The sequence below is a fragment of the Salmo trutta genome, chromosome 15 (genome assembly GCF_901001165.1).
Source record: "Salmo trutta chromosome 15, fSalTru1.1, whole genome shotgun sequence".
Lineage (NCBI taxonomy): Eukaryota > Metazoa > Chordata > Actinopteri > Salmoniformes > Salmonidae > Salmo > Salmo trutta.
Genome location: NC_042971.1, coordinates 17,581,887 through 17,596,014, shown reverse-complemented (window position 1 = coordinate 17,596,014; position 14,128 = coordinate 17,581,887). Strand labels below are relative to the sequence as shown.

Here is a 14,128-nt window from a genome sequence, read left to right as displayed (position 1 = left end):
CAAAAACATAGAAAAAGGAACATAGAACGCCCACCCAATTTAACACCCTGGCCTAACCAAAATAAAGAACAAAAACCCTTCTCTGTGGCCAGGGCGTTACACGCCTTCTGTAAAAAGAGGGCGACCCGATTACCACCTCATCGACGAGGGGATTGCGTGATAAATCTCCAGGTAAACGCTGCACTTCCCAGGAGTCATGTGTACCCATTGTCACAAGAGGAGACGTTGGCTATGGAGACATATGTCACGGAATCTCTGAGACAGGGGTATATACGGCCCTCCATGTCACCCGTCTCCTCGAGTTTCTTTTTCGTGAAGAAAAAGGATGGAGGTTTGCGCCCGTGCATTGATTATAGAGGTCTAAATTCCATCACAGTAGGGTTCAGTTACCCACTACCTCTCATCGCTACGGCGGTGGAATCATTTCACGGCGCGCGGTTTTTCACGAAACTGGACCTCAGGAGCGCTTACAATCTGGTGCGTATCCGGGGAGGAGACGAGTGGAAAACCGCATTCAGTACCACATCGGGCCACTATGAGTACCTCGTCATGCCGTACGGGTTAAAGAATGCTCCAGCCGTCTTTCAATCCTTTGTTGACGAGATTCTCAGGGACCTGCACGGGCAGGGGGTGGTGGTGTATATTGACGACATCTTGATTTATTCCGCCACCCGCGCCGCGCATGTCTCCCTGGTGCGCAAGGTGCTTGGACGACTGCTGGAGAATGACCTGTACGTCAAGGCTGAGAAATGTGAGTTTTTCAAACGAGCCGTTTCCTTCCTGGGGTATCGCATTTCCACCTCGGGGGTGGTGATGGAGGATGACCGCGTTAAAGCCGTGCGTAATTGGCCGACTCCGACCACGGTAAAGGAGGTGCAGCGGTTTTTAGGGTTTGCCAATTACTACCGGAGGTTTATCCGGGGCTTTGGTCAAGTTGCGGCTCCCATTACCTCACTGCTGAAGTGGGGTCCGGCGCGCTTGCGCTGGTCAACAGAGGCGAGCAGAGCGTTCAGTCGCTTGAAGGAGCTGTTTACCGTTGCTCCAGTGCTGGCTCATCCGGATCCCTCTTTGGCATTCATAGTGGAGGTGGACGCGTCCGAGACTGGGGTGGGGGCCGTGCTATCACAGCGCTCGGGCACGCCACCCAAACTCCGCCCGTGCGCTTTCTTTTCTAGGAAGCTGGGGCCGGCGGAGCAGAACTATGACGTGGGGGACAGGGAGTTGTTAGCTGTGGTCAAGGCTCTGAAGGTGTGGAGACATTGGCTTGAGGGGGCTAGGCACCCTTTCCTCATCTGGACTGACCACCGTAATCTCGAGTACATCCGGGCAGCTAGGAGACTGAATCCGCGTCAGGCCAGGTGGGCCATGTTCTTTACCCGTTTCCGGTTCACGATCTCCTATCGGCCAGGTTCACAGAACACGAAGGCCGACGCACTGTCCCGCCTATATGACACCGAGGAGAGGGCCATCGATCCGGCTCCCATTCTTCCGGCGTCGTGTTTGGTAGCTCCGGTGGTATGGGAGCTGGACGCGGAGATCGAGCGGGCGTTACGGTCGGAACCTGCACCATCGCAGTGTCCGGCAGGTGTTCAGTACGTACCGCTTGGTCTCCGTGATCGATTGATTCGATGGGCCCATAATCTCCCCTCTTCGGGTCACCCTGGGATTGAGAGGACAGTGCGGAACCTGAGGGGGAAATACTGGTGGCCCACCTTGGGTAAAGACGTGCGGTTCTATGTTTCCTCCTGCTCGGTGTGCGCTCAGAGCAAGGCTCCTCGACACCTGCCTAGAGGGAAATTACACCCCCTCCCCGTTCCACAGCGGCCGTGGTCACACTTGTCAGTGGACTTCCTCACTGACCTTCCCGTATCTCAGGGGAACACCACTATCCTGGTCGTTGTGGATCGGTTCTCGAAGTCCTGTCGTCTCATCCCGTTGCCCGGTCTCCCTACGGCTCTGCAGACTGCGGAGGCACTGTTTACCCATGTCTTCCGGCACTACGGGGTGCCCGAGGACATCGTTTCTGATCGGGGTCCCCAGTTCACGTCCAGAGTTTGGAGGGCGTTCATGGAACGTTTGGGGGTCTCGGTCAGCCTGACCTCGGGTTTCCACCCCGAGAGTAATGGGCAGGTTGAGAGGGTGAACCAAGAGGTGGGTAGGTTTCTAAGGACGTATTGCCAGGACCGGCCCAGAGAATGGGCGAGATACGTGCCATGGGCAGAAATAGCCCAAAATTCTCTACGGCACTCATCTACCAACATGTCACCGTTCCAGTGCGTGTTGGGCTACCAGCCGGTCCTGGCTCCATGGCACCAGAGCCAGACCGAGGCTCCTGCGGTGGAGGATTGGGTGCAGCGCTCGAAGGACACATGGAGAGCCGTCAAGGACGCACTCACCAAGGCGAGTGGACGGCAAAAGAAGAGCGCTGACCAGCACCGCAGTGAGACCCCTGTGTTTGCACCGGGGGATCGAGTCTGGCTCTCGGCTAGAAACCTGCCCCTCCGCTTGCCCTGCCGGAAGCTGGGTCCGCAGTGTGTAGGGCCGTTTAAAGTCCTGAGGAGGATAAACGAGGTGTGTTACCGATTACAACTTCCATCTTACTACCGTATTAACCCCTCGTTTCATGTGTCTCTCCTCAGGCCGGTGGTGGCTGGTCCCATGCAGGAAGGTGAGGTGCCGGAGGTTCCTCCCCCCCCGCTGGACATTGGGGGGTCCCCGGCGTATAGGATACGCGCCATTCTGGACTCCAGACTTCGGGGGGGGGGCCTACAGTACCTCGTCGACTGGGAGGGGTACGGCGCGGAGGAGAGGTGCTGGGTACCCAGGAGGGACATTTTGGACCCCCCACTACTGAGGGAGTTCCACCGCCTTCATGGGGATCGCCCTGCACCTCGTCCTCCGGGTCGCCCTCGAGGTCGGTGGCGGCGCGCTGCGGGAGCCGCGCGTCAGGAGGGGGATACTGTCACGAATCCCACCGAAGGTGGCTCCCCTGCCTGCTCGGGCGGCGCTCGGCGGTCGTCGTCACCGACCTACTAGCCGCCGCTGATCCTTTTTTCCTTTTCGTTTGGTATGTCTTATTGTTTGCACCTGTCCCTCATTTGGTTTATTGATTTTGGTTATTTAAGCCTGGTTAGCCCGCCCAGTGTTGTGCGGGATTATTTAGCGTCAGGTTGTGTTTTTGTATTTGGATGTGCTGGCGATCTACTACTATTATCTTTTATGCATGCTATGCACCTGTTCTGGGCAATTTGCATTTTTTCCACGCCGGTTGTGTTGGCGTCGTTTGTGTTGTGTTTTATTTAATAAACACAAAGTTCCTTACCTCTGCTCTCTGCGCCTGACTCCTACCACCACTCCTAGCAACTATTGACACAGTGAGCATTAAGTAGTAATCAGTTATATTGTGGAGCAAGCTAGCACAAGGCATGAGGGGGTCAACTAGAATTTCGCTTTTTATGTGGAGGTCCAAGAATCTGTTCAATGGTCATTTCAATTCTTTATATTTACAAATTGATTCTTGAAGAATATAACGAATTACAACCACGACCGCCTTCCCGCTCTGCATAAGTGTGACTACTTTAGTACCGCAAAGCGATGTCAACGCTGGTCAAAATAACAGTGTCTGATTTCCATTCGTGTTTTGATAGCGAAAACAAGACTGTACACAGAGCATGACCATGTTCAGATGCTCTAAGTACTTGTGTTTTCTCACTCAACTTACTCACTTTACAGCAGAATGAGTGATGAAAACAAAATCCTTTGAGAAATGCTTGGAACTGCACACGCCCTTGCATTCTAGGGTAGGTTTTAAAGAGACAGTTTGATTATTCTCCGCTCCCTCTGAGAAGTCGCCTCACAATACCACAGCTTTCTTAGGTTGTAATTGGATTACGAGAATGGAAGAGGCAGTGCACTCGGCCCACAACGGAGGGAATGCAAATTACAACGGTGATGAGGCAATCCAAAACACAGGGTGCGTCCCAAACGCGCACCTTATTTCCTACACAGGGTATTACTTTTGACCAGCGCCCTATAGGCCCTTGTCAAAAGTAGTGCACTGTATAGGGAATAGGGTGCGATTTGGGACGTAACCACTGTAAACACACTGCCTTCTAGTTAATTAGGGTCCAGACAAAGAAGTAGGTATGCCTAACAATGAGTAATTAGACAAAACGTTCCCCTTTAACAAAAAAAATGATTAAATACTACTATGTTCTGATATTCTGTGATTGTGAGGCTTTTGCTAAGTCTTTGTAAAAGGAGACGGTAGCTAAGGCTCCTTATTAAAACATAAAAATAGCTCATAAAAACATTATTATTAAGGTCAAATGGACTAATAAACTCTGGGCTCCGGGGTGAAGTTTCCCCTAGTTAGAGATCTAGAATCAGGTTCCCTTCCCCTAACCCAAACTATATCTATTAGTGAGGAAAATGCCAAACTGACCTAAGGTCAGCATCTAAGGGCAGCTTCACCCTACAGTACATCAATACATTATGTCAGCTACACTTGAGCAATCAATAAAGGCTTATTGAATACCACATTTCATGGTTCTCTTATGCATCTCAGTAACCAGTGTTTAACATGTCAGACACATCAAGCATAGGGAAAGTCATCGAAGTGAATTCAATTTCAGTCGGCACATCCAGAGCATATCTATGAAGATCATTCCATCCCTACTTGTCATTTCAGGCCAGATAGGCATTTGTGTGGTATGATACAAATGGCACAGATTGAAACTAAGTGAAGCAATATCCTGACAAAAAGTTGAAAAAAAACAATAATCCGATTTATAAAATCATATTTTTGTTTTATCCACATGACCAGACAGTGATAAAGACCTACGGTAGTGTGCTTCAACTGGAAGACTCTTCAACAGCAAATAAAACAGCAGACTACTCAATTTGAATTTAAACCATGGTCAAATAACTACATTGATTGTCTTCATAATTGTCAGCACAGTTTGAAATATCCCTTGTAAGTTTGATTTTGACCTAATACAAAACAAACCCTCCTCTACCGATCCTTTGTGAAACAGCCCAGCATTGCTGCCACATGCATGATCTAACAAGCTCTGCAATGACCTGCATAGTTAACAGCAGGCCAATTCATTCAAATATTAAAGTAGTCAAGGGACTCCACGTAATGATGCTGGAAGGCATGGTTTGCCAAGTGCCCAGCCTCATGGCTGGTGCTGATCCACTCGCCAGAGCAACTTTGGCTGCCTTTCCTCTGATAAGGAGCAACACGGCATCCCAAATGTAGCATCGGACTTAAAATAATCACTTGACTCAAAAACATATTTTTGTATTTTGTTCATTAATCCACTGTTGATATGGTCTCACAAACGTATTCTTGTCAGCAGTTACGTTTTCAAAACTTTCAGTGAAAAGCTACAAATGATGATGATGATGATAAATGCATTATATGATGCAAAACAACATCACACTTTTTTTTTACTGAAAGTGCTCTCTCTTAACTTTACTGCTGACATGCACCATTTGTGGAGACCATATCAACAGTGGACTAATGAAGAAAATACTAAAGATGTTTTTTTGTTGTTGAGTAAAGTGATCCTTTTAAATGCCTTCGCATTCAATGTATCTTGTTCTCTGTTCGCATTGCATTAGGCTGGTCCAACTTCAACAATATGGATGGCGCACAGTTGAACTAATCTGGTCCGAATAGCATGCACTTTAACACCTCATGCCTTATTCATGGTTACCATCACACCCCAGCTCTGTTGATTGTACTCCCAGATACGCTGCTCATGCAGAAATGATAAACAAGCGGAAATAATAAATAAGCCCTGCACAAACGAGATAAAGATGGCAAAGTTCTGTTACTAGGAGAAAGAGCAAACAATCAATAAAAGACTAACAACTGTATGTTTACCACTAACGGAATCTTGATCATTATCATATAAAATGGCACCTCAATACTTATTTTTCAATTGATGCAAAAAGAGTCTACTGCTGTTCTTGTTGATGTAATATCTATATTATTTTTTGTATTATTATTTGTATTATTATTATTATTATAACTACCCACGGAGGCCAAAAAGGAACTACTTTAGTTTTCATAACGTAATGCAGATCATTGAAATTCTAAACAAACAAGCAAAACTTAACGAAGGTGGAGGCCATCCTGATCCAGAAGGGAAATAGTGCTTGAGGGTTCAACTACAATGTGTTCAGGGAGAGCTAAGAAAGAGATATATTGTCAAGCAAGCTGAGATTTGTTTTTGACAAGTATATCTAATATAGATGAGCAGTGAAATCCCAACTTGCCCCTTAATGGTGCGATCACACCAACCACCGGCTTCACAATAAGTGTAATAACATCTGGTGAGTTAAGTGCGTTTGAGTGTGTCTGAGTGTGTCTGAGTAGCTGCTATAGGCTTCAACATACCACTTTTAAAACCACATTTACCGAATACCCTGACGCTTTCAGAGAAAACACATTCACTTATAACAACATTGCCCGACTTCGGGATGGGGGGGGGGGTCCAAATGTGTTTGCGAAAGATAAGGCCAGCAGGTTTGGACTAGATCAGATCCCCTGGAGTGAGAGGGAGCCGAAGGGAGGAGAGGCATGCAGGCTTGGAAGAGCGAGACCCTCTGGGAACGAGTGAGAAAGTGAGGATAGGAAGAGAGTAGGGGGCATGGATAGAGAGGTAGGAGAGGCATGCAGGCTTAGAAGAGCGAGATCCTTTGGGAACGAGTGAGTGTGTGTGTGAGGATAGGAAGAGAGTAGGGGGCATGCCATGCCATGCAATACAATGCAAAGTTATGCCATGCAGCGGGTAGAATACCTGGTGATCTCGGAGTCAGGGAGCAGGCCTAAGTGATAGTGAGGGAAGGGTATGGAGTGGAGGAGGCTTTTGTCGCACTCCATGGGGGAATAGCGGCGGGGAGAAGGTGTTTTGTCACACAGTTTGTTCACAGTGCTGTAAACTGGCTCAGGAGGCCTGGGGGTAGGAGAATAGAGCAGAGAGAGTGGTTAGTACAGAGAGGAGACAGAGACAGAGACAGAACAGAGGGACAGAGAGAAACAGAACAGAACAGATAAATAACACCTATGTTATGGGAGTGGAAAAGGAAGAATTCAACCTTGGTTTATAAAGCAATTTACATGTGCACTCAGGCTTTTGTTGTTTTACATGCAAAACACCTACTGTTACATGTCTTTTTTTTCTCTTCATTTAGAATTTGGATTCCACAAAAATATCAGAACTCTTCCACCCCCCCATGCTGTCGGCACAGAGAGCCCTCCTGGAGACTTCCACTTCACTAGTTTCAAGTTTCAACTTCACTACACGCCAAGCTAACATTACCGCTCCAGTGAGTTTTCCATCTGCTTAATCTTTGAAATGAAGCAAAAAAGGTCAAACTTGTTTTTAGCATGAAACAAAGTGATTTGCACCATGATAGTACCAGTAAAGGAAAGCCTACTACCATCAGTATGGGGTGGTAACCGGTGACAACTTACGCGGGAACTAAATTCTATATTCATTACTGAACAATCTGAAAATCTTTAAGCTTCATTTATTTATTTATTTTTATCATCAATTTTGTCAATGCGCATTCCGAGTATGCACATCACTAAAGTGGCCTTGTGGTTAGTGTCCGCCCTGAGATTGGAAGGTTGGGAGTTCGATCCCCGGCCGAGTCATACCAAAGACAAAAAATGGGACCCAGTGCATCTCTGCTTGGCACTCAGCATTAAGGATATAGGTTGAGGGTAAGGCCCTGCAATAGACTAGCGTCCTGTTCAGGGGGTGTACCTGTACATAAAGCTGCTACTGGAACAGGAGATGGGTGCAGGAGCCTATGAGCCATTCCGGCTCGCACAAGGCTACTTACATCACTAAAGCCCGCTTAGGGCAAAAAGAGGCCGCTTTGAAAGGAAACTGATATGAGAACTGTAACAGGGATCCATATTCAGACAGCACATATAAATTACTTTTTTTTTTATATATACTTGAGCTTAGGAAACTGAGCAAAACATAAATAACTGCCTCTTTATAACTCAAATTAAATCACACTGACAGATTACATTGTAGTTTATTGGTAATTTTTGCACAATTCTTTTGCACACGTAAATGTATGTTACCCGCTGTATATGCTGTCTTGCATTAGAGGATAAAATGAGGACAAAGATGTATCACAGATGGAATGGGAGGACAAACATGAGGGCCAAACATGAGGGTCAGCAGTCATTTTGAAATGTCTCACCTCAACTGGAAGTGCTGCGAATCAAACCTGTGACCCTCCCCGTCATCTATTGAGGCATTTCTGATTGGGGAAGAAATGAGACCAACAAAGGAAGTGCAATAACAGAGTCAGAATCAGAGTGGCAATACGAAGGAAAACTGCAAAAAGTTTCAGATTTGACATGGTTCTATTAATTAGAATTACTAATAGCTATATATTTATAATATACTTTGTATGCATTTAGCATAAAAGACAAACAAAGAAAGAGCATGCATATGTGTTCTTTGTCTTTGACACAACAAACAGTTGGACGCATGCTACAGAGGATGACACAGTGTTTGATCAGGGAGAAATGTTTGATAAACAAATAAATGCCTTACAATAGAGACTACAAACGGGACCACCATAATGCATTTATAAAATTACAAAATCCTCATTGCCAAAGGTTCATTATTGATATGGCTCAATTACCCAACCTTGGACAGACTGTTTGTTCCCACACTCGGGACTCTGACTCTCTATTGGTTACACAGACTTTTAGCCTCCCATTCTATTCTAACCACCTCTCGCTGTCTTTGTATTCATGTTACCTGATGAAATTTCTATACAATATGATCTTGTTGCCATCTAATGCACATTCAGATGTCATAAATCAGCACTGCAGAGCTCTCCCTGTCATATGCCGTGCCTTGATTATATTACTGTTGATGATATCTGGAAATGTGCATGTACACCCTGGCCCATCTACTGTTGCTAGCCCCAATTCTGACTTGTGCTCTGATATCTGCTTCACTGATTTCTGCTCTCATATAAAATTATTACCTAAAATGGATAAATTGAAAATGTGGGTTCACAGCTCCAATCCAGATGTGTTGGTCATTACTGAGACGTGGTTAAGGAAGAATGTTTTGAATACTGACGTTAACCTTTCTGATTATAATATTTTTCGGCAAGACTGAGTCTGAATTTGTCCTGTTTGGTGACTTAAACTGGGACATGCTTAAACCACCTGACCAAGTCCTAAAGCAATGGGACTCCCTAAATCTTTCTCAGATTATTACCAATCCCACAAGGTATGACTCCAAACACCCAAAAAAGGCTACTCTCCTTAATTTTATCCTCACAAATAATCCTGATAGGAATCCGTCTGGTATTTTCTGTAATGACCTTAGTGATCACTGTTTTACAGCCTGTGTTTGTAATGGCTGCTCAGTGAAACGACCTGTCCTGATTTGTCATAGACGCTTGCTAAAAAACTTGAATGAGCAAGAGTTCCTTCATGAACTGGCCTCTGTAAAATGGTATAGAATCAGCTTGATACCCTCTGTCGAAGATGCTTGGACATTCTTTTTTTTAAATTTCAGTGGTATTAACAAACACGCCCCCATTAAAAACAGATTCAGCCCCTGGTTCAACCATGATCTTGCAGAGTTACTCCACCTCAAGAATTGCATTTGGCGAAAGGCTCTGCACACGCATACTCAGGCTGACTGGCTATCGTTCAGGCAAATGAGAAATAAGTGCACTCAGGCTATCCGGAAGGCCAAAGTTAGTTACTTTAAGGAGCAGTTCTCACTCTGTGGGTCTAATCCCAAGAAGTTCTGGAAAACGTTTAAAGACCTGGAGAATAAACCCTCCTCCTCACAGCTGCCCATGTCCCTTAATGTTGATGATGTGGTTGTTACTGACAAGAAGCACATGGCTGACCTCTTTAATCACCACTTCATTAAGTCAGGATTCCTATTTGACTCAACCATGCCTCCTTGCCCATCCAACATTTCCTCATCTCCCACCCCTTCTAATGCGACTACCCCCGATGCTTCTCCCTCTTTTTCCCCTGCCCCGCTACAAAGTTTCTCCCTGCAGGTGGTCACTGAATCTGAGGTGCTAAAGGAGCTCCTTAAACCTGACCCTAAAAATCCATCTGGGTCAGATGGTTTAGACCCTTTATTCTTTAAGGTTGCTGCCCCTATCATCGCCAAGCCTATCTCTGACCTTTTTAACCGGTCTCTCCTTTCTGGGGAGGTTCCCATTGCTTGGAAGGCAGCCACGGTTTGTCCTTTATTTAAAGGGGGAGATCAAGCTGATCCTAACTGTTATAGGCCTATTTCTATTTTGCCCTGTTTATCAAAAGTGTTGGACAAACTTGTCAATAATCAACTGACTGGCTTTCTTGATGTCTATAGTATTCTCTCGAGTATGCAATCTGGCTTCCGCTCAGGTTATGGATGTGTCACTACAACCTTAAAGGTCCTCAATGATGTCACCATTGCCCTTGATTCTAAGCAATATTGTGCTGCTATTTTTATTGACTTGGCCAAAGCTTTTGATACTGTAGACCATTCCATTCTTGTGGGAGCTCCTTAAACTTGGAGTATTGGTGTCTCGGAGGGGTCTTTGGGCTGGTTTGCTAACTACCTCTCTCAAAGAGTACAGTGTATTAAGTCAGAAAATCTGCTGTCTCACCCACTGTCTGTCACCAAGGGACTAACCCAAGGCTCGATCCTAGGCCCCACGCTCTTCTCAATTTACATCAACAACATTGCTCAGGCAGTAGGAAGCTCTCTCATCCATTTATATGCAGATGATACAGTCTTATACTCAGATGGCCACTCCCCGGATTTTGTGTTAAATGCTCTACAACAAAGCTTTCTTAGTGTCCCACAAGCTTTCTCTACCCTTAACCTTGTTCTGAACACCTCCAAAACAAATGTAATGTGGTTTGGTAAGAAGAATGCCCCTCCTCTCACAGGTGTTATTACTACCTCTGAGGGTTTAGAGCTTGAGGAAGTCACCTCATACAAGTACTTGGGAGTATGGCTAGACGGAGCACTGTCATTCTCTCAGCACATATCAAAGCTGCAGGCTAAAGTTAAATCTAAACTTGGTTTCCTCTATCGTAATCGCTCCTCTTTCACCCCAGCTGCCAAACTAACCCTGATTCAGATGATCATCCTACCCATGCTAGATTACAGAGACATAATTTATAGATCGGCGAGTAAGGGTGCTCTCGAGCAGCTAGATGTTCTTTACCATTCGGCCATCAGATTTGCCACCAATGCTCCTTATAGGACACATCACTGCACTCTATACTCCTCTGTAAACTGGTCATCTCTGTATACCCGTCGCAAGACCCACTGGTTGATGCTTATTTATAAAACCCTCTTAGGCCTCACTCCCCCTTATCTGAGATATCTACTGCAGCCCTCATCCTCCACATACAACACCCGTTCTGCCAGTCACAAGGTCCCCAAAGCACACACATCCCTGGGTCGCTCCTCTTTTCAGTTCGCTGCAGCTAGCGACTGGAACGAGCTGCAACACTCAAATTGGACAGTTTTATCTCAATCTCTTCATTCAAAGACTCAATCATGGACACTTACTGACAGTTGTTGTGGCTGCTTTGTGTGATGTATTGTTGTCTCTACCTTCTTGCCCTTTGTGCTGTTGTCTGTGCCCAATAATGTTTGTACCATGTTGTGCTGCTGCCATGTTGTGTTGTCATGTGTTGCTGCCTTGCTATGTTGTTGTCTTAGGTCTCTCTTTATGTAGTGTTGTGTTGTCTCTCTTGTCGTGATGTGTGTTTTGTCCTATATTTATATTGTATTATTTTTTTTTATCCCAGGCCCCTGTCCCCACAGGAGGCCTTTTACTTTTTGGTAAGCCGTCATTGTAAATAAGAATTTGTTCTTAACCGATTTGTCTAAAGGTTAAATAAAAAAATAAAAAAAATAAAAATGATATAGCACCTTACGTTGAAATGAGTGAGTAATGAGTGAGTGATCAAATAAGTAACGATTTGTGTGCAGTATTTGTCCATTATGTGAGCATTTATACGCATTTTTGTGTGCCGTTTATATTTTCTAATACACTTTGTATGTGCAGTACTTTTAAGAAAGTTGTTGTGGAGTGTACAGACGTGCACGTATCATTCACAGTATAAGTGTGAACGTGTGTGATGCTCCATTGGTTGCAGGGCTGCATTAGCCATTCTTTTTGCTCCTGCAGATTAAACCAGAGTGGTTGGATATAGCCCTGCCCTGCTCAGTGGCCCACTTTCTATCTCTCCCCGTACTACGCCTCCCCCCCCCACCACCACCACCCCCACGTCGTGTCGCATGGTTCAGGCGCGTGATGCCTCTACTTGGCCACAGCTCTGAGCATGCCGCAGTACAGCACAGACCCAGATCTCGCTCTCCTCCTGCTGCTACGCTCCTGCGCTCTCTCTAGCTCACTTCTCTGAGTTTTTTTTGATGAAATACGATCCGATCACAGCTCCCAGCTAGCTTCCTCTTGTATACTTCCTATCAAGACACTCAAGACACAATGAAGGGTGCCTTGATGGGAAAAGTAAGCCCCACTATAAATTAACAATTTTTCTACATTTTCCATTTATCGAATGGTGGCCATAATCCCCATTTTTCCCAGTCCATAGACTACCCCTTTTATTAAAGAGCACCTTTATACCAAGTCTCCACAGCCTTATGGTTTTCACCCATTCAAGTGCAGCAGCTCATTGTTTTTAACTGCCTCTTGTGTCATGAGAGTAAGGTGTCTTAAAGCCGCAGTTAAACTGACTACAACCACTCTTCAGCAGCTTCTGTAGCCAGCTTTAGTGGAATATTGAAATCAAACATCAACTTAAATGTATCACAGACCCATACATTTGAGGCCCATTCACCGTCTTTGTAGGCCACAAGTAGATTGCATGTTGTGCTTTACAGTAACAAACTGTTATTTCACGGATTGTTTGTCTAATCTAATTTAAACAGAGCAGAGATAGTGACACTGACTGTAGATGCAGCTGAGATACGCTATCCCGTGGCTGAGGCTGGTCTAGCGGGTATCTCCGCCTGCAGCACATACAGTGAGCTCCAAAAGTATTGGGAGAGTGACAAATGTTCTTGTTGTTTTGGCTCTGTATTCCACCGCTTTAGATTTCGAAATTATACAATGACTATGAGGTTAAACCCAAAGACCACCAAAGAAAACCCTTATTTCCAATACAAACTGAAGAGATTAAATCAGAAGATCATAGAAATTATTGTAAGATGAAATAGAAGAAAGAAAAAAAATATATATATTTTAAAATATCCTTATGCTTTCTCTGAAGGCCCAGACGGCCCTCACACTTCCCCATAGCATATACAGTAAGTGAATTTGTTCCAATACTTTTAGTCCCCTAAAATGGGGGGGACGACTATGAAAAAAAGTGGTGTAATTTCTAAATGGTTCACCTGATACGGATGAAAATACCCTCAATTTAAAGTTGACAGTCTGCACTTTAACGTCATAGCAATTGTACTATTTCAAATGCAAAGTGCTGTAGTACAGAGCCAAAACATTTGTTACTGTCCTAATACTTTTGGAGCTCACTGTATACACCACCCCAGCAAGGCTATGAATCACAGCCTCAATGCTATTCTACATCTCCCTCTCTGTCTCCCCACTCATTTCATGCTATTCCTGTCTGAATAGATAGACTGTCCTGAGGGGTGCTTTCTCCTGCTGGGGGCTCATTTAATTATGGCTGCATCCCGCATCCCAAATGGCACCCTATTCCCGGGCTCTGGTCAAAAGTAGTGCACTATGTAAGGAATAAGGTGCCATTTGGGACGCATCCTACATTTGTTGAGCCGTGTCACAGTATCGAAGCCAGCCAAGCATGCTGTCAGCTGCAGAGGCACACACAGATTGGCAGCCATTCAGGGCCAAACGCGTGCTCAGTTTCTGTCAGCTACACATCTCCCCAATTGGTCTGACAGAAACACAGGAGTTGGCAGACAGCAGGCGTGACCTGTCGTTACTATTTGCAGCGACTGAATCAGCAAGTCCTTGTGCGTCTACCTTACAGAGCGCCTACCTGGGCATTGAGGACAAACTCAGAAAAATAATAATAATAATAATATATCCC

At 45.4% G+C, this 14,128-nt stretch overlaps 1 protein-coding gene across 5 annotated transcripts in view; it reads right to left on the bottom strand.

Moving 5' to 3' along the window:
* dlg2 (discs, large homolog 2 (Drosophila)) overlaps window positions 1–14,128 on the bottom strand; it is a 389,583-nt gene that overhangs the window by 44,963 nt on the left and 330,492 nt on the right. For all 5 annotated transcript variants that reach the window (XM_029690593.1, XM_029690595.1, XM_029690594.1 and 2 more), the window contains 2 exons: window positions 8,236–8,295; window positions 6,813–6,968 (listed from right to left, as the gene is read on the bottom strand). In XM_029690593.1, coding sequence (XP_029546453.1) covers window positions 6,813–6,968; window positions 8,236–8,295 — 216 coding nt within the window. The remainder of the gene's footprint in view (window positions 1–6,812; window positions 6,969–8,235; window positions 8,296–14,128) is intronic.